The sequence below is a fragment of the Cervus elaphus genome, chromosome 30 (genome assembly GCF_910594005.1).
Source record: "Cervus elaphus chromosome 30, mCerEla1.1, whole genome shotgun sequence".
NCBI classification, from domain to species: domain Eukaryota; kingdom Metazoa; phylum Chordata; class Mammalia; order Artiodactyla; family Cervidae; genus Cervus; species Cervus elaphus.
The window spans coordinates 72,591,992-72,612,717 of NC_057844.1; the positions used below are offsets into that span (position 1 = coordinate 72,591,992).

A 20,726-nucleotide genomic window follows, 5' to 3' on the forward strand; every position below is an offset into this window, starting at 1 on the left:
TGGCATCAGGTGTATCAATGCATCATTTTTTATTATAATGTTATAGCTGACAGTATTTATGGTTGTGATATCCTTTTCTCATTTTCATTTTTGAAAAATTACGTGGCTTGCATTTTGAAAATTACTTAAGCATGGTATATTTTATAAATACATTTTTGCACAGAAAAATGTTTATGTATTAAAACTCAGTAGCAGCACAGATAACTATAGTACAGATCTGTTGGTGATGTGGTTTGAAATGTTTTTGCATCTGGCATGTAGATATTTTTTGGCAGGAGTTTTATGATTTGGAAGTGTTTGGGTTGGAAACAGTGTGATTTGAGAAGAGTGTTGGTGTCACTTTTTAAATAGTCTTCTAAAACAGTTATATCTATTTCACTTTTTTTTAATATATGTTTTTTGATTTGGCTGCATCAGGTCTCAGCTGGGGACACGTGGGATCTTCTTTGGGCGCGCAGGCTTAATTGCTCTGTGACATGTGGGGTCTTAGTTTCCTGACCAGGGATCAGAGCCACATCCCCTGCATTGCAAGGCCGATTCTTAACCACTGGACCACCAGGGAAGTCTCGCCTCTGTTTCATTTTTATGAAGTAGTCTGGCACAAGTTTTGTTTAGACATTTTATCCTTAAGAAGCCACAGTGCAGGTTTCCTGCAGTCAGGATGCCCCACCTCTCGTTTCTGCAGCATGGTCTTAGCGTGGATAGTGAGTGACTCCTAGGGTCTGAAAACATTTCTTTGGTAGACCTTGCAGAATGTCTTACATATATCTGGCACGAATGAATGTCTAAAGTGGTGGATTAAATGGTGGGCGTGAATGAAATGATAGATTTCTTCAGTTGCTTGGTAAGAAAACCAGTATCACACTTAACATAATTTTGCTAAATCCATGGTTGCGTTCATTTGGCACTTAAACATATTGTGGTGCTTTCTCATTGAATTTCAACTTCGCTTGTGTAAAGGGGATGAACATTACTCTTGACATTTACACAAAAGGAAGCAGAGTATTCTAGTGACTTTCCCAAGGTCACATTCCAGTGTAGAAGACCATAAACTTCTTAAGGATAGGTACTATCTTACTGTTGTTATTACTATTATTATTTTAGTCTCTGGTGGTGCTGAGTTTGAATGAATGAAGGGGTAGAGTTGGGTTAGCTGAGAGCAAGAATGAAAAGTTTTTTATTTGTTTATTTTAATTGGAGGCTAATTATTTTACAATATTGTGGTGGTTTTTGCCATATACTGACATGAATCAGCCGTGTGTATACATGTGTTCCCCATCCTAAACCCCCCTCCTGCCTGCCTCCCCATCCCACCCCTCTGGGTTGTCCCAGTGCACTGGCTTTGACTGCCCTGTTTCATGCGTCAGGCTTGCACTGGCGATCTATTTCACATATGGTAATACACACATTTCACTGCTAAGGAATGAAAAGTTTTCTGTGCCTCCGCAAGGCTGGTGTTCTTTCTGCCTCCCACTGCCCCCATTTACAGCATCATTGATAATAGGCTTTCTGATGTTTTTCTCCAGATAGTAGTTGTATTTTCTTTATTAGGGCTAATTTTCTCATATTTGAATTGTTTGACAGTTTTAGGATTAGACTTTCATTTCTCATATTCAAATTTTGAATAAACTAGTAAAACACTTTGACATGTTTTTGAATGAAGTCTACGTTTGGACGTTTTCCATATGTAGACTTGCATATGATTTATATAATGAACTGTATTGTATTTGGATGGATAATAGGGAAAGTTATTATTTTCAATGTTATCAAATCTTATAATGTGAGAAACTAAGCATGTTTCTTAAGCCAATTCTTGTTCAGCTGCTCCTTCATGCATAATGATATAGAAACGGGCACTGGTTCTAGGAACTGACAGTATTTTAAGATGAAGACCCAGGAAAGGCTGTTTTGATTTGCCGTTTAAGTGACCCTGTATCACTGAGCACGTTGATTCTTGGATATGCTGAACCATTGACATTTGATTCTTTATTTTTAATAGGTTCAGTGTTATAAATTGGGCTTCCAATCCCATTTCATATCTTAAAATACCTAAAAACTGAATAGTAAAATAAGTGAAAGTGAATGCCCCCAGAATATTTTATATAGAGACTTTATATAGGCTTTAATAACAAGCTTTTTCATACATAATCTTCTCTGACAGTTTTTCTGCATAAAAACATTTAGCCATTTGTTTTCCCTGACTGCCTCATTCTTTCACTGTTATATTATAGTAAAATATACAAATCAGAATTTACTGTTTTTAATCATTTTTAAGCATGTGGTTCAGTGGCATGAAGTGCATTTGCATTGTGGTACAGCCATCACCCCCATCCATCTCCAGAACTTGTTCATCATGTCAGAATGAAGCTCTGTGCCCATCACGCAGTTGTTTCTCATTTCTGATCCCCCTCTCTTCTCAGACCTTGGCAGCCACCACTCTAATATCTCTCTTTAACAATTTGATCATTCCCGGTACCTCCTAGAAGTGGGAACATAAAATATTTGTCTTTTGTGTCTGGCTTATTCCACTTAGGATAGTGTCTTCAGGGTTCATTTACATTGTAGCATTTATCAGAATTTGATTCCTTTTTAAAGGCCAAATAATATTCCAGTGTCTGTATATACCGCATTTTATTTATCCAATTGCCCACCAGTGGACATTTAGGTTGTCTCTACCATTGGGCTGTTGTGAATAATGCTGCTCTGAATATAGGTATATAGTTATCAGCTTTCAGTTCTTTTTCTTCAAGGTTATACCTTAATAGTTTGTACCGCTTAGTCCCCTATCTCTATATTGCCCCTCCCATCTTCCCTCTTCCCGCTGGTAACCATTAGCTTGTTCTTTGTATCTGTGAGTCTGCTTCTTTATATCTGTGAGTCTAGTTATATTCACTAGTTTGTTGTATATTTTAGATTCCATATATGTGATATTATACAGTATTTGTCTTTCTCTGTCTGACTTACTTCACTTAGCATAATGCCCTCCCAGACCATTCATGTTGCTGCAAATGGCGAGATTTCATTCTTTTTTACACCACATCTTCTGTATCCATCATCTGTTGACGGGCACGTGGATTGCTTCCACATCTTGGCAATCAGCTTTCATTTCTTGTGAATATGTATACCTAGAAATGGAATTGGTGGTTCATATGGTAGTTTTGTGTTTAGTTTTTAAGGAGTCTTTATACCACAGTAGCCGCACCATTTCACATTCCCTCCTACAGCGCACAAGGGCTCCCATCTCCACTTCCTCGCTAATACCTTCCTCCTTGCCTTCTTTGCTCCCTTCTTCCTTCTGTCCCTCCTTCTCTTTCTCCTCCTTTTCCTTCCCTTTTGCTTCCTTTCCTTTTTCTTTTCTGTCTGCTTACCTTCTTTCAGATGTTGTTATTGACTCTCACCTTGCTCTCTGGTCTCGCTCTCCTTTCCATTCTCCTTTGTCCGGTGGTCCATACCCTGATTTCTTCACTGCCATTTTAGTTGGAGTTTGGGAAAGAGCAGGGATTGCACATTCAGTGTATCATTGTAATTGGGAGTCTGTAATATTCTAAAATCCTGTGAATCAGTGTAGAGTCCATATTCTCAATCAGTATTTCACTTAAGAAAATTTCAACAAAGACAAACACAATTGCATACTTATAAAAGTTGAGCTGAATATAGTTAATATTCTAGATCAGAAGTTGGCAAACTTTTCCCCTAAGGGGCCAGATAATAAATATTTTAGGCTTTGCAGCTGTATAGTGTCTATATTTTTCTATATTTGGGCAGCTCTTTAAAAGTGTAAAAACTTAGTCTGTGGCTTGCTTTTGGCTTAAAGGCTACAGTTTGCTGAACCTGTGTTCTGGATTTATTTGCAGTGATCTTGTTAGGCAAAATGACCCAGTATTGATGAAGAAGTTCTTTTCTTAATGCTTTTCTTAGTAGAAGTACAAACTTTAATACTGTTAAGGTGATTTGGTTTTTTTGAATAAAGTACTGCAAGTTAATATTTATTATTTTAATTTTCAGATGGTGACCCTGATAACTATATTGCTTACTATCGGAGAGCTACTGTCTTTTTAGCTATGGGCAAATCAAAAGCAGCACTTCCTGATTTAACTAAAGTGATTGAATTGAAGATGGATTTCACTGCAGTAAGTGCACCTAAACTTTCTTAAAAGGAAAACTTAAGGAAACTTGGAAGAGGTAATTTGTTTCTTAAGGTGAAAATTGGCATGCTAGGCATAACTGGAGGATGTAGAAAGCCACTGTGATGTAGTGGACTGGGCAACAAGAGAAATTCAGTCCTCGGAGTCATAGGTATGTGTGAAGGAGGCACAGTGGAGTGGGACATTAGGTGATTTTTAGAAGCATTGCAGGCAGATTCTTTATCGTCTGCGCTACTAGGAAAGCCCAGGAATACTGGACTGGGTAGCCTATCCCTTCTCCGGGGATCTTGCCAATCCAGGCATCGAACAAGGATCTCCTGTGTTGCAGGCGGATTCTTTACCAGCTGAGCTACCAGAGAAGCCCAGAAGTGTGGCAGTGATGTCAGCTTTGTGGTTTAGAAAGGTATCTGTGTGGAGGATGGGGTGTAGGCTGAGAAATGAGCTGATGAAGAAGCTGTTGAATTAAGAGGCTGTCAGGTGACGGATGGCAGTTTCAGTCAAGGCTGTAGTGGGAAGAATAAAGCAGAGAGAGCAACGCAGTTAAACAGTGGTCTGTGATCAGGACACAGTGTGAATTAGACAGAGTCCTGCCCTGAACCAACACTCAAGCTTCAGAAGTGGAGGCATTTATGGTCTAATAGGATATCTTGACAGTTGGCAGGTCACTGTAATGGCTTAAAATAAAAGGACCCAATTATATTGTCTCAAAATTAATTTGGCAGTTCATTTATTTGTGTGTTTGTGTCCTGCTGTAATCCAGAAAGGATTTGAGATGACTGATTAGATGTGGGTGAATGTTTGGTTTGAAATAATTGTATTATTTTAAGATAGAATTCGCAAGTGTCAAATTTTGTTTATTACTTTACCCAACTAAGCATAACCGTCCACAAAGGTTAAGTAGCTTATTTTCCTAGTATTATAGTATTTATTAGCCAGTTGAAGTGGCTTTACTTTTGCTTTTTATGTGTGTTGATGCATTTAACATAGGATTAGGGAAATTTTTATGTATTGTGAAAGTAATAATATGTCTTAGTCAAATATTGGTGTGGTTTCTGTCTATGGTAGATGTTCGTCATCAGAGAGTTGGTATTCTTGGAAGAGATGGGACTGTGCACATTAGTAGAGGAATATCAGAGTTGACTGATGGATGTTAAAGAGGCATTGTTATTCTGGTTATAGTGGAGTAAACATGTGCATTAAGAGTTAATAAAAAACAAAAACTATGTCCAGAGCTTTGATTGGTAAAGTCCCAAGTTACACAAGTTTTATTAGAATTACAAAAAGTTACTATGATGGCTTAAAATACTTTTTAAGTGAGATACAACTCACATATCGTCAAATTCACCCTTCTTTAAAGTGTGCAGTTCGGCAGTTTTTATTGTAGTGTATTCACAAGGCTCTGCAAACATCACTATTACCTAGTTCCAGAACATCTTTATGAGCCCTAAGGAAGCCCTGTCCCCATTAGCTGTCACCTCCCACTTCTGTCCTAGCCCTCGGCAACCACTTCCCTCTCTTCTCTTCTCTCACTTCTCTCTGTCTCTCTGGATTTGTCTGTCTTGGATATTTCATGTGAACAGAATCATACAACACATCGCCTTTTGTGTCTGACTTCTTTCATCTAGTGTAATGTTTTCAAGGTTCATCAACATTGTGGCATCTGTCAGTACTTCATCTCTTTTTATGCCTGAATAATTTTCTATTGTATGGACATATCATATTGGCTTCTTAATTTATTAGTTGATGGGACTTTGGCTTGTTTCTACTTTCTGCCTGTCGCTTTGAGCATTCATGTGCAAGATTTTATTTATTTGATATAGTAAAAAATATTTTTAAGGAAGCAGACTCTTAACAAAATTTAGAAGTAGTCATTGGTTCCAGGAATTATTCTCAGAGGGCCAAGTCATATGGGTATAAGAAAAATTCGTATTTCATTAGCTTATTTAGTTTTATACTTTGGGTTTAAAGAAAATTTAGTATACTCAGTATACTCTTTTTTTTTTTCTTTTTTAGGCAAGATTACAGCGAGGTCACTTATTACTCAAACAAGGAAAACTTGATGAAGCAGAAGATGATTTTAAAAAAGTGGTAAGTTAAGTTCAGTTTTTATGTGGCTCTGCTAAGATTTATTTTGAGTGAACATACTGAACTTATTTTTTTATATATTAAGACATTTTAATAGTTTTATACCTGAAAAGGAAAATTGTTTGATTTGTGTATGTAAGAATCATAGTTCCTGAATTAATATTTAGTGGATGACATCAAAGAATCACTTAAACGGATGGGAGATAAAGTGTATGGAACAGATAAGTAATCCTCACTCAGTTTATACAGCTCATGTTCTGCTTTGTCCTCCATGAGATCTAGACATGTCAGCTGAGCTATTCTGAAAGTTGCCCGAGTGACCCAGGAAACCCTTTATCTGATTTGAAAGGGATAGTGAAACAGATTCTCAACAGGAAATTTTGTAATCAGCCATGTAGCTACTTTACAAAGTGTGAATCATCTTGGATTTGTTGAGGGAGATGTTACAGGTTACATGGAATTGAAGGGATTATACCCTGAGAAAGGGTTTGAAGAGACACAGCTAGAGGATGTCTTCATACCCTCATGGGGCTTGTTTTAAGACCCACTTGTTTTGTTTCACATGGATTTGATTCTGGAGTGTTCTAGAAAAGAGATATTTATACACATATGTGTGTGTGTGTGTGTGTGTGTGTGTGTCTTTCATTGTTTATTATTTGCATTTTTATAGTTTATCAGAATGCTTAGTTACTAGGATGACAACCACTATGAAAATAAAAGTAAAACTTCTGTTTGCATAACCTTTGTCACAATACTCAGTCATATGCAGACAGATCCAGAGCACATTAGATATTAATTGTATTGAATCAGAAGCTGACACTCATGGTCTTAATAAAATTCAGTGTCATTGTCAGCATTTTGCCATCATTTATCTTTTGTGCTTTATTGATTCCTCAAATCGAAAACCCTGTGGTACACTGTTCAGCATCGCACACCGGTGAAATCTGCCTGGAGGGCACCTGACAAATTGCCATTGTGACCCCATCTTTCACTGACACATGATAACTGATAGCAGCTCTGTCCAGAAGCCCCTGCGCCTTCAGAGGAGGCTCCAGGCCCGCAAGGTGGTCAGCGTGCCGGTAGTACAGAGGCCCTGGGTCAGACGGCCTGTAACAAATGGGGGGTTTCTCACACTTGGAGCTTCATAGATCAAGTGCCATAAAAGAAGGCATCTCCTGACCTAAAGAGAGAGAGGTGACAGGGAGGGAGGAAGCAAGTGCCTGGGTATCAGTGGGCACTGGGGCAGGAGCCAGTGTGTCCCGTCTTCTGGGGAACCTGGAGCAAAATGCAGAGGCTCCGCACTGCCCCCTGCTGGCTGCACACTGGACCCTCGGGGACTGCTCTTCAGCCATGTATGCTCTTCTGCTTAAAATAAACAAACAAAAAGATTCAGTGTCATTTTATGTTTATCTGATATTCCCTGCTGCTTGGGAACTTGTTAGAGAGGAGGCTGAAGGACAGGCGGCAGGGAGTCAGTGGTGCTGGAGAAACTTTACCTGGCCCAGTCCTCTAGATACACAGCAAGTGTTGTGTAAACATTTGTTAAATGGATGAGTGGTAAAACATAATAATTAGTTTCCTTCTTTTTAATAAGTGCTTAAACTTAGAGTTCTTTTTCCAGTTACAAAGACTAGAGTACTCTTTTAGAAATACCACAATTTAGAATAAAGCGTTAGCACAGATTAGTCCTTACTGGGCATTGGATGTATCCTTTCGGTAAAGTGTGGATGTGTCTTGAGTTAATGTCTTCTCTGTCATCAGTATTAAAACCTCTCGGGAATGAAAAGGGGATGTTCATGAAGCTTCACACTTGTAATTGTTGTCTGACAGTCACACTTCTGCTCATGTGTTCTTAAACCTGCCCTTGCTGCTCTTGTCACAGCGTTCTTCCATGAGAATGTACACCTGTACTGAATGATCTTTCCTTTTTATTTGACATTTTTATTGAGAGAATTATAGATTCCCATGCAGTTGTAATTAATAGTACAGAGAGATCCTGTGTACCCTTTACTTAGTAACCCGTTTTCCCCAGTGCTGATATCTTAGGAAACTATGATATTGTAACCAGGATATTGACATTGATACAGTCTACCAGTATCTTGACTGTGTTAATGGATACAGGGAAAATTGTATAGAATTATACACACAGATAAATGAATATTCATCTCTTAGATTCTTATGCATTGATTTTGTATCCTGCAACTTTACCAAATTCATTGATTAGCACCAGTAGTTTTCTGGTGGCCTCTTTAGGATTTTCTGTATGTAGTATCATGTCCTCTGCAAATAGTGACAGTTTTACTTATTTTCCAAGTTGGATTCCTTTTATTTCTTTTCCTTCTCTGACTGCTGTGGCTATGACTTCCAAAACTATGTTGAATAAAAGTGGTGAGAGTGGGCATCCTTGTCTTGCCCAAATCTTACAGGAAATGCTTTCAGCTTGTCACTGTTGCGTGTGATGTTAGCTGTGGATTTGTCAGATATGGCCTTTATTATGCTGAGTTATATTCCCTCTGTGCCTACTTTATGAAGAGGTTTTTTTTTTGTTAATTATTAATAAATGTTGAGTTTTATCACAAGCCTTTTTATGCATCTATTGAGATGATCATATGGCTTTTATTCTTTAATTTGTCAGTGTGATATATCATTGATCTGCAGATGTTGAAAAGTCCTTGTATTCCTTGAATAAATCCCACTTAATCATGGTGTATGATCCTTTTAATGTGCTGATGGAGTCAGTTTGCTAGTATTTTGTTGAGGATTTTTGCATCTATGTTCATTATTATTTTTTTCTTCGTAAGATAGTGACCATGGTAAATAAGAAATAAAGTATTGTAAGATAGGTAAAGGTTTGGCTGAAATGTAAAATACCAAAGAAGAGAAGGGATATCAAGAAACATGACAAAAGGAGGTAGGGAAGTAGCAGCAGCGTTCAGTTTCCATGTGTGACTGTCCTCGAACATGAGAGGGTAGTTGAGAAGAGCCAGCAACCTTGGGAAAAGAGTGAAAACCTTCATCTCACTTAATCCTCTTTGAAACTCTCCCGAGTTATAAGTTTCAATCTTTAGTTTGTTCCTCAAACTTCTTTCTTAAACCTTTTTGGAAGAATCTTCTCTTTCTCCTCCACCCCCACCCCCCTTCCTTCCCTGCCCCGATGAGGCCCTGATGAGGCCCTGATGACCCGAGCCCTCTGCTCTTTTCCCATCCCCATTGTCTGACCATGGAGTGAGGCTGAGTCCTCCATCCTCACCCTTGCCCTCCCTCACCTGCCTACAGGGAAGATTGTGTGGAGGAGGACAGACTCTACAGTTTGGGAGAGAAGAGATGCAAATTCCATCCAGAGGAGGCAGTTATCAAAAAACATCTACCTTTACCCAGAGCAAAGTGACAGTACACACACGTTTAATACTCCTTCCACTGTGGTGTTTCATCGGAAGGATTCGACTACCTCGAGGATGGTAAAACAAAGACAAGCATGCCATGGCCCAGAGCAGAGCAGCTTCCTCAAATTGGACAATTTAATCACGCAGGGAAAACCCACTCCCAGAGTGAGCTGAGGTTACCAGTTTGTAGTCAGCTATGAATATTTGGAGTCCTAGCCATTCCTTCAAAAACCAAAGATAGAAAAAACCAAAGATAAAAAGACAGAAAAAATATATGAAGTATCCTCTAAGAAACAAAATGGAGAAATGCAGACCCTTTACCAAAAATTAATATTCTTAAGGTTTTTCATCTGCAGTGTTCTCTCCACCAGCTAGCTGGTGGAGGTGTTTTTTAGACATGAGTCCGCTGAAAGGGGAAATGGTGTGACTGGAGAACTGAAGGAGAGACATTTCTAGAAATAACCTACTGGCGTTTGCACCTCACCCAAAATGGGAGAGAGCCCATTAACTGCAATTTCCATCTTAGTAGGAACATTAGATTTCAGGAATTAAATATAAACTGTAATCTCAAAAATTTTTTATAAAAAGTCAGTAGTTTCTTAATGTAGGCACCTTTTTTTTTCTGAGCCATTAGGCTTAGGATTTTTCCATCTGGAGGAAGAAACTGTTAAGAGTGACTGTGCTAGAGGCCCGGCTGGGGGCGGGAGTGAGCTGTAAGCAGACACAGGGATCTCACTGAGGTGGCAGAAACGGCCTAAAACTGTGGGAATGGTTGCATGCTTTGTAAGTTTGTTAAAAATCATAAAATTGCACATTCAGAATGAATGAATTTTATGATATATAAACTATACCTAGTTGAAGTTGTCTTTAAAAAAAAAGACAGTATACAGACCTCCTAAAGCCACTTCATAGGCCTTTTAAATAAGCTGTTACTCTCTTATTTTTCTCTGTAAAGAGAAAAATTGTACCTCAACCCCTCTAGCATCAAATGTTTTCTTATACCTCTAAAAAACTTCCCTTTCCTTCATTTTCCCTATGCCTTTCAGTATTGTGGTACAATTATTTTATACTTAAAAAATAAATTCTTAAGAAACATAACTAGAAAGCAAAACACATGAAGCTCAAGTGTTTCTGCAGAGCCACATGTCAGAGAGTGAGAGTGGTGTTTCCCTTCATTCTCTCCCTTTTCCCAGCCCTAAATCCACTGCTTCCCGGAAAGTCGTGGCGCCCCAGGTCTTCCGACTCCAGCCACGCTGCCCGCTCTCGCACATCACGCGGGTGGGAATAAAGATGCCTTGGCTGCTGCTTCCCACGGTGGTCAGCGCCTGGGCTAGTCGTGGGGGGGCCTGGTGTGCCCGTGTTTCCCTACTGATCCCGCAGTAAACTGGAATGTTCACAAAGTTCAGATCATTGTGTATATTATGATTGTTAGTCTAAAAAAAAAAAAGCCCTGTTTAATTTCTTCTTCTTGTTACAGCTCAAGTCAAATCCAAGTGAAAATGAAGAAAAGGAAGCCCAGTCCCAGCTAATCAAATCTGATGAAATGCAGCGTTTGCGCTCACAAGCACTGGATGCCTTTGAGAGCTCAGATTTTACTGCTGCTATAACCTTCCTTGATAAGATTTTAGAGGTAAGTTTTTTTGCTCTTGCAGCCGACAAGCCTGACAGTTACTGCCTTTTCCTATGAGGTATGTTTATATGCTTTGACATGTTATATACCCCAAAAATCCGAGGTAGCATAAAATCAGATTGACTCTGGGGTTTTCTACTCTTAATTGAAAGATGGCATTTATACAGAACAGAAGTTGGGACTGAAATTTTCAGTAAAATTACTGAAGGTGTGATGGGGTGGGTCTTGCATATTTTTATACATTGCTTGCTTTGCTATGTTTATTTGCTATTGCCTTTTTTGGGGGGTGGGGCAAGAAAACTCTAGAGGTTAGATAATGGGGTAAAAGATAAAAGTTGGTTGCAGCAAAAGGAGAAATGATGTTTGGGAGGAAAGATGAGTGTTTAGAGTAAGAAGTTTTTAGGGAAGAAGCCAGATGAAGAGTTGATACAATTTAGATGGTTCTAGATAAAGAAATCTACATCTGCCTCAGCAAGGACTTAATGACAGGGTGTGAGGGTATCAGAAGGAAGTCTAATAACATATTCAAATGGAAGCAATCATAACTCATACTTATCATTTTCACAGTGCTTTGTACAGTCTCATTTTATCTTGGTGTTAAACTCTTTATGGGTGTAGAATGGCTACTTTCTGATAGTTTTATAGAGGAAATCATGTGAAGTGAAATTTCCAGTGGAAATTCCAGTGGAATTCACAGTTTACTAGATTATTTTGTTAATGCTTTATTAAGAAAACATAAAATTATGATTCTTACCTTCTAATAATTATCCATCTTGACCTGGCTCGTTGTCCATGGTGTTTAATTTACATACAATGTTGATTTTGATATCTTCATGTGAAAAGTTGATGTGACTTTAAAACAGCTCTACGAAATATGTAAAGCTGCTTACATGGGTCTTTTTGGTGGTGAGCTTTTGGATGTATATTTGGAAGGATAATGGTGGTTTACTAAACATTGTCAACTGTTTGATAAAATGGAAACGGAGATACTTCAGCCTTCTCACATTTTTTTCTCTTTTATTTTTGTGATATGAGGATTTAATTTCAAGGAGGTAACATTTTATAAAAGTTCATTTAATTTAGTTACTAGTAGAATAAAAATATTTTGTGAACTTAGAACCTAGATTATATTTTTCGAGACTAGAAATTAGAATTGTTGATTAAGTATAAAAATCCAATTAGAGAATATTCTCTTCAAAATCAAAAATGCTTCACTGGAAACCACTTTCTAATAATAAATGTCCTGTTTTCTTACTGTCAGTGTTTTAGAATTATATAATTGACAGGGGTTTGGAAAAGGGCCTTGTTAGTGTGTGTGTATACACACACACACACACACACACACTCCTTACCCCACTGGAATATACTTAAGACATCTTCCGGGACTTCCCTGGTGATCCAGTGGTTAAGAATCCACTCGCCAGTGCCGGGGACACGGGTTCAATCCCTGGTCTGGGAAGATTCCACATGCCCTGGGGCAGCTAAGCAGTTGTGCCACAAACACTGAGTCTGAGCTCTAGGGCCCATGAGCTGCAGCTCTGAAGTCTGCGCACCCTAAAGCCCGTGCTCCACAGCAAGAGAAGCCACTGCAGGGAGAAGCCCTCTCACCACAGCCAGAGAGGAGCCTCTGCTCGCCACGACTAGGGAAAGCCCGCAAGCAGCAACGAAGACCAGTGCAGTCCCCTCGCTCCCACAAGAAAAAGACGTCTTTGGAGAAATTACTTGACCACATCTCATTATTTTTGTCACATTTAAATTGTATCAGACTTTTAAACATTGCTTACAATATAGAAGTCATCTCATTAATTGAAGATGTTCTATGTTGATAAATATGTAGATAAGATATGTGGAGTGCAGGTATGAATGTACGTAATTTACTGTTTCTTTAAGTCTAGTTCTTTTGTTTCTCAAGGTTTGTGTTTGGGATGCAGAACTACGAGAACTTCGAGCTGAATGTTTTATAAAAGAAGGGGAACCTAGGAAAGCGATAAGTGACTTAAAAGCTTCGTCAAAATTGAAAAATGATAATACTGAGGCATTTTATAAAATCAGCACACTGTACTATGAACTAGGAGACCATGAACTATCTCTCAGGTTAGTTCTAGTAACATACACATCTCAACGTCTTTTTAGTGTTTGCAGTAACAGAATACTCCCATTTTCTTTTTAATTTTAACTTTAATAAAATTAGGGTTAGGGCTTTTTTACATATCTATAATTTTGTGTTATTTCTAAGTTATTCTGCTTTTACATAGTTATTTTCATGAAGTATGCTCAGTAAGGTAAATAGGATAGCTACTACATTTACAGAAGCAAAATAGAGTGTTTAATATATTATCTCTACTTGAGTCATTTTGAACTTGAATCAATTTATGTGTGCGCATAATACAATGCCATATGTAAAAGTGTGATAAATTATTAAGTCAGTGTTATAGACAAAAAATACCTTTTGTTGTGATTTCTGTATTTAGTATGAAAAGCCATTTATTAACTATTTTGACGTGGAGTATTTTCCTTCTTTAAATACGTGAACAGTGAAGTTCGTGAATGTCTTAAACTTGACCAGGATCATAAACGGTGTTTTGCACACTATAAACAAGTAAAGAAACTTAATAAGCTGATTGAGTCAGCTGAAGAGCTCATCAAAGATGGCAGGTAAGGCTGTGGTTTGTGGAGGGTCCCACTTTCCCTCTGATGTCTGGTCATGGGCACAGAAGAACTGAACTACTTACTTTTTCAGTCCTGGAGGGTGGAGGATCTTAGATGGCACTGGGGCTTAACAAAACTATCACACTTATACACTTTTTGAATAGGGCAGAATACAGATGATGGTAACTGTATAGTATTATCAGCAGATTTATTTATATTTTCCCAACTGTTTATTGAATTTCTCCTATGTCAGGTACTGACCACATACTGGGCAGGGAGGGAGGGAACATGAAATTTAGTGTGGGAGATGGGCGTATAAACTGAGTATTAAAAGGTACTACATTAATATATCTAGAGTGATGACGATGTATACCAGAGTATGCAGATGTTTTCTCTCGGTATAGGATTCAGGGTCAATAGTTCTTTTGTTAAAACATTTGAAAAATATTGTATAATTTCTCTCTGGCTTCCACGGGTCCTGATGAGAAATCCATTGTCCATCTAATTGTTTTTTCCTCCCTAAAGTTAAGGTGTCATTTTCCTGGGACTGGTTTTAAGATTATTTCCTTATCTTTATTTTTCAGAGGTTTAACTGTGATATATCTCAGCATGGATTTCTTTGTGTTTATACTGTTTGGAGTATCCTTAGCTTCTTGGATATGTGTGTTTATGTCTCTTGTCAAACTTGGCAAGTTTCCAGCCATTATTTCTGGGAATCCCTTTTCAGCCCAGTTCTCTCTCTGCTTTCCTTCTAGGACTCTGACTGACATAAATATTAGATTTTTTTTTTTTTTAAGTTTTAGCCCCACAGTCCCTGAGGCACTATTCATTTTTCTTTTTCATTTTCTCTGTTGTTCAGATTTAGTAATTTCTGTTGTTTGAGTTCACTGACCCTTTCTCAGTCCTCTGCATTCTGCTATTGAGCACATGCAGTGAGCTCTTATTTCAGTTTTTATACTTTTCAGTTCTAAACATTCTATTTGGAATTTTTGTATCTTCTATTTTTTTGCTGAGACTTTCCATTTCTTTGCTGAGGCATTATATTTTTCCATTTGCTTTAAGTATGCTTGTTAATTGCTGCTCCACTGGCCCCCCCCCCCCCCCGCCCCCACCTGCCGTGGCTACTTTAAAATCTTTGTCCTCTTGGTGTTGGTTGGAGATCCTGTTTCTTGGTATGATCATTAGTTTTTAATTGAAATCTGGATATTTTCATTTTATAAGATTCTGGTTTTTGATTCTTCTGTTTTGGGTGGCTTCTTCTGACATTGTTTCTGCAAAGTGAGCATGAGGGGCTGGAGGGTGGGCACCACCGCGTTAACTGGAAGATGAAGGTAGACGTTTCCCACTTGACCTTTGTTGCTACTCAGGCTGTGGGATTCTCCTACTACTGCTTGGTGAGAGTTTGGGGGGCCTGGATCTGATCAGGGGTGAAAGTTCTGGCTCCCAACTTGATGTTCTCCAACACCACCTTGGTTGGGATGTGGACACACCTCATCAGAGGCTCACCAGAGAAGTCTTGCCTCTCCAGTTGACCTGCTGATGTTGGTGGAGGTTGGGACCATAATTTTCTTATCTGAGTCTTCTCATACTAAAAAAAGTATAATGTCCAGGGTATTCACACAGGTATCTAGCTAGAGGGTTGGGGAAAGTACCTCTACTCCACCTTCCCAGAGGCTAACTTTTTTTTTTAAGTGAAGCACATTATTTTCTAACTGAACTTTCTTTTTGATGCAGAAAGTTTATTATGGTATCATTTATGTAAAGTTATGTAATATTTGTAATTGAACTTTTAATTTCTAATATTTCACATGTAGTTTTTAAGAAATAAAGTGAGGTCTCACATACTCCGTATAGTTTCCCACCATCTTAGAAATCTATAGAACAACATCCCAAGTAGGATTTTGCCATTGATGGCTAGCGTTTGTTTTGAGAGTTATCTTTAGACCTGTATTTTAATAAAGCAACATTTAAGTGTGAAGATTGTAGCACTCTTGGAATAATCTGCCTCAGCGGCATGTAGATACATCTTGTACTTTGTCATCACTGAGGAAAGTAACAATGCATAACATGACTAGTAGTTTTTACCAGTTGAAAAAAATGCTGAAGTAGCTTTTATTTATTTTTTATTTTTTTATTTTTTGAAGTAGCTTTTATTGTTCTTAGAAAGCTAGTAAAGTTGGGGGTTTCTTCTGTAAGACTTACCTTGTACTCAGTCATGAATATTGATATTTATTATATAAAATAACATGTAATGGGTTCTGTGATTTTATAAAATGTGTAGTAACCAAGTGTGTAAACTGATCTCTGTTTTCCTGAAGGTGCTTTTTGGTAGTCAGACTTTAACAAGGTGTTTTTTCAGCTTCAAAGTCACGAATCTCTTTCTATAAAGAATCCGTCATTTGCTTTGATTAGTTAGTTCTCACAGGGGTGCTTTAATTTATCCATATACTTTTTCTGTGGTCAAGTGTTTCATCTCCTAACTCTTACTTGCAGAGAGAACCTTTGTTGCTGCTGTAGATTATAAGGTAGGAGGAGTCTTTGAGGGCATGTGCTCATTCAGGTCAGTTGATGAAGCAACATATAGTGACGAGTAGAGGGTCCTTTTCTTTAGCTCTGGAAATAGAATTCAGTTTACTCATCATGATTTGCTCATTTAATAGGTACGCAGATGCGATCAGCAAATATGAATCTGTCATGAAAACAGAGCCAGGTGTTCCTGAATATACAGTTCGTTCAAAAGAAAGGATTTGTCACTGCTTTTCTAAGGTAAATTGCTGACTCATTTCTAGAATTGTAAAAACTTGACATGTGGAGTAACAACCATAAGTTCTTTTCTCACATTTACCTTTAGGACGAGAAGCCTGTTGAAGCTATTCGAGTCTGTTCAGAAGTTTTACAGGTAGAACCTGACAATGTGAATGCCCTGAAAGACCGAGCAGAGGCCTATTTAATAGAAGAAATGTATGATGAAGGTAAATGTTTAAGGAATTTGATTTGCAATACCTCAAAGTTGATGTATGTGCAGTTAGTCTGTTTAACATCCCTTTGTTTAGAACAAGTTTACCTGGAGATGTTGGTGATTTTAGAAAAATGGCACAGAACCTAAAAATCACTTTCTTATTAGTAAATCATTCTTTCTTGGTGGAACATGAGAGGTATACCATGTAAGGAAAGAGTTCTGCTGTTGAATCCAGTACAGTGGAATATAAAAATAAAAATTTTAGCTTGCTTTATTGTAGACAAGTTAGAAAACATGAATAGAAATAGAAAACTCAAATTACAGATCTCATATCATCCAGAGGTAATCACTGCTCATTTTGGATTTATATCTTTCAGACTTTTATCTATGCATATATATGAGTGTGTATTTCATGCCTATATATGTATTCTATGCATATACATGTTAGACATACAGCAGACATATATGTGGCATATATGCCTAGATATAAATGACCCTCTGTGATCCCTAGAAAGTGTGAAAGTGTTAGTCACTCAGCTGCTCAGTTGTGTCCGAGTCTTTGTGACTCCATGGACTGTAGCCGCCAGGCTCCTCTGTCGGTGGAATTCTCCAGGTAAGAACACTGGAGTGGGTTGCCATTCCCTTCTTCAGGAGATCTTCCCAATCCAGGGGTTGAACCTGGGTCTCCCGCATTGCAGGCTGTTAGTAAATGTCAGGACAGCTGCTTATCCAACTTTGTTCAAGTAGCAGAGAGTTTCCTGCTAGATGTCGTAAGCACCTTGAATAAAAGCAGTGCCCTATTTTTGGAGGATAACTAAGGCCAGTACAGTGGTCGTACAGAGTCCTTTCACATATACTGTTTTGTGACCTTTTTCATGTGACATTATACTATGAACATCTAAATGAGATGATTTTAAAAGAAGTGAGCCTTATAGCCCTTAATGACAAGTTTTGGTTTCAAATCAAGTATAAAGCATTTAAGATCGAAAACAGTAAGGGTATGTTTCTGGGGAAACTTGATTTGTGGTACTCTGATTTTTCCCCCTAATAATTGCTGCATATTTATTTAATGAAATGTGCAGCTAGTTTAAGCATAGTAAGAATGCATTACAGCAATGATAAAACTGTACTAAGGGATAACTGAACTTATAATTAAGAAAGATTTGTGGTACTCATTTTTAAGGCAAACTGATCATTTACTTTCTTCCTGCTTTCTTCAATTTAAAAAGAATCTTCTAAGTGGTTTCCTGGGAGTGGTGACAACTCTGGTTGCACTGTGGAACATTTTATGGTATATAGCCCTTGAGGTCTGATTGAGGCTTGAAATGTATGTGAGCAAAGCGACAAATTTTCAGATTCATAAGACTGTCAGTAAGGCAAGTGATCTACACAGATGCCTTTAGTCTGCTTGCTCTTTTCACTCTTGGGCTCCCAGAAGGCTGTATTCTAGGATTTTGCATTCCAGTTAGTTGTTGGAAGGCTTCATTAATGTGTGCTTTTCTTCTCTGTATGTAAACCCGCAGCTCTGAATGTGAAACTAGTGAAGCTGCACAAGCTCTTAAGCTTAGCTGTTAAGAAAAATAAAAGGTTCAATTTTGTAGGCTGCTACATATAAGTTAAAACATGCCTTGTATCTTGAATGTTAAAGCCACTTATTTTTTTAGAGAAATTTGACAGCTTGATTCCTGAAGAAAAGATGTTTGATAATAATTTAATAGATCTATCTTTGAAGTCTTTTTCCTTATATGAAGGCTTTCTATATTCTGTTTGCTGGTTTTACCTAGTGGATGTGAAGTGATAACTAGTGGTTTTAACTTACATTTTCCTAATGATTAGTGATTGATGTTGAGCACCTTTTCATATGCTTGTTGGCCAGTTTTATACCTTTGGAGTGTACCATTTATTTTTGCAATGTGATTTCCATCAAGTAACTTATCCTGTAATATTTTACTTTCCTTATATGTACAATAAGAATGCGAACAGTACATACTGCATAGGACTGTTGTGACAGAGAAAGAACATGAGAGGGTAGTTGAGGAGTCAGCCAACTTGAGCAAAGAGTAAAAAACTTCGTTTCACTTAACCCTCTTTGAAACTCTCCTGAGTTACAAGACAGAGAAAGATGGTGCTCAGAAAGTGATGCTTAATGCAGTGCTTCTAGTAAATGGTCTCCACTGTACCTATTTTTAGAATAGTTGTTGGTAACTTGCATTGACTTTGCTATATAAATGGCACTTAATGGGATAGCTTGCTTCTAGCTCTGACCTTTGGTGGTTTAGTTGCTCAGCTGTGGCTGACTCTTTGTGACCCCATGGACCGTAGCCCGCCAGGCTCCGAGCCCGTCAGGCTCCTCTGTCCTTGGGATTTCCCAGGCAAGAATACTAGAGTGGGTCGCCATTTCCTTCTCCAGGGGATCTTCTTCCCGGGGATTGAAACTGTATCTCTTGAGTCTCCTTCTTGCCAGGCAGATTGTTTACAACTGCTTAGGTGTGACCTATGATTGCTGCACTAACTTCATCTGACACGGCTATTACTTTAGTGTTACTAATAATATCTATAATTCTGAGAACAGGAGCCAGGTAACACTTCTTCTGGATGAAGGGCCAGCCTGGCCAAATTGTGGAAAAGACATATTTTATGTTTGACATCCTATGATGTCCTGTAACCAGATTCCTATGCCTTCTTGCCTATTCTTGAACTCTTCCTAGTGACGCTAAGTCTGCCCTATTCCATGAAAGTATTCTGTGTTGAAAGATCATACCTTCATTTTCTTAGAGTTGTATAAAGTTGGTGTTTCTTTTTTAAGTTTAGGAGAATTCACCAGTGAAACCATCTTAGGTTCCAGAGTTTTCTTAGTATGAACATTTTTGATGATGAATTCAGTTTATCAATATAGGGTTTCTCATATTTTCTATTTTCTCATTTTAGTTTTTGTAAGTTGTGTGCATCAGTGAATTCGTCCATTTCACCTACATTGCTCCTTTTGGTTAGATGACGTTTTTAATGCTTTCTTACTATTCTTTTAATGTCTGTAAGGTCTGAAGTGATAATTTGTTCTTCATTTCTAATAGTGACAATTTGTTTTTTTTTTTCTTCCCCTCTTGATCAGTGTAGTTTGGTCAAATTTGTTGGTCTTCTGAAGGAACCAGCTTATGGATTGGTTAATGTTCTCTATGACTGTTCTTTATATTTCATTGATTTATCTCTTTCCTTTGACTTCCTTTGGACTTATTTTTTGTTTTTTCCTGCTTCTTAAGTTTAAACTGTCATTGATTTTAGATCTCTTTTCTTTTTAAATATAAGTATTTAAAACCGCACTTCTCACATTTTTTATTTTCATTGTCATTTGATTGGAAATATATTCTAACTTTCCTTCTAACTACTTTTTTGATGCATGTATTATTTAGATATTTTGTCTAATTTTACAATATTTCACAGTTTCCTAAGGACCTTTTTATAATCAGTTGTCACTCAGTCGTGTCCGACTCTGCGACCCCAAGCCTGCAGCATGCCAGGCTTCCCTGCCCATCTCCAACTCTTGGAGCTTGCTCAAATTCATGTCCCATCGAGTCGGTGATGCCATCCAAGCATCTCATCCACTGTCATCCCCTTCTCCTCCTGCCTTCAATCTTTCCCAGCATCAGGGTTTTTCCAATGAGTCAGTTCTGCACATTAGGTGGCCAAAGTATTGGAGTTTCAGCTTCAGTATCAGTACTTCCAATGAATATTCAGGACTGATTTTCTTTAGGATGGACTAGTTGGATCTCCTTGCTGTCCAAGGGACTCTCAAGAGTCTTCTCCAATACCACAGTTCAAAGGCATCAGTTCTTTGGTGCTCAGCTTTCTTTATAGTCCAACTCTCACATCCATACATG

At 38.0% G+C, this 20,726-nt stretch overlaps 1 protein-coding gene across 1 annotated transcript in view; it reads left to right on the forward strand.

The window, feature by feature from the left end:
• DNAJC3 (DnaJ heat shock protein family (Hsp40) member C3) overlaps positions 1 to 20,726 on the forward strand; it is a 57,989-nt gene that overhangs the window by 26,678 nt on the left and 10,585 nt on the right. Inside the window, exons 3-9 of the mRNA XM_043892453.1 lie at positions 4,006 to 4,130; positions 6,159 to 6,233; positions 11,091 to 11,243; positions 13,156 to 13,337; positions 13,779 to 13,898; positions 16,553 to 16,658; positions 16,744 to 16,864. Of these exons, the coding sequence (XP_043748388.1) occupies positions 4,006 to 4,130; positions 6,159 to 6,233; positions 11,091 to 11,243; positions 13,156 to 13,337; positions 13,779 to 13,898; positions 16,553 to 16,658; positions 16,744 to 16,864 (882 nt within the window). The remainder of the gene's footprint in view (positions 1 to 4,005; positions 4,131 to 6,158; positions 6,234 to 11,090; positions 11,244 to 13,155; positions 13,338 to 13,778; positions 13,899 to 16,552; positions 16,659 to 16,743; positions 16,865 to 20,726) is intronic.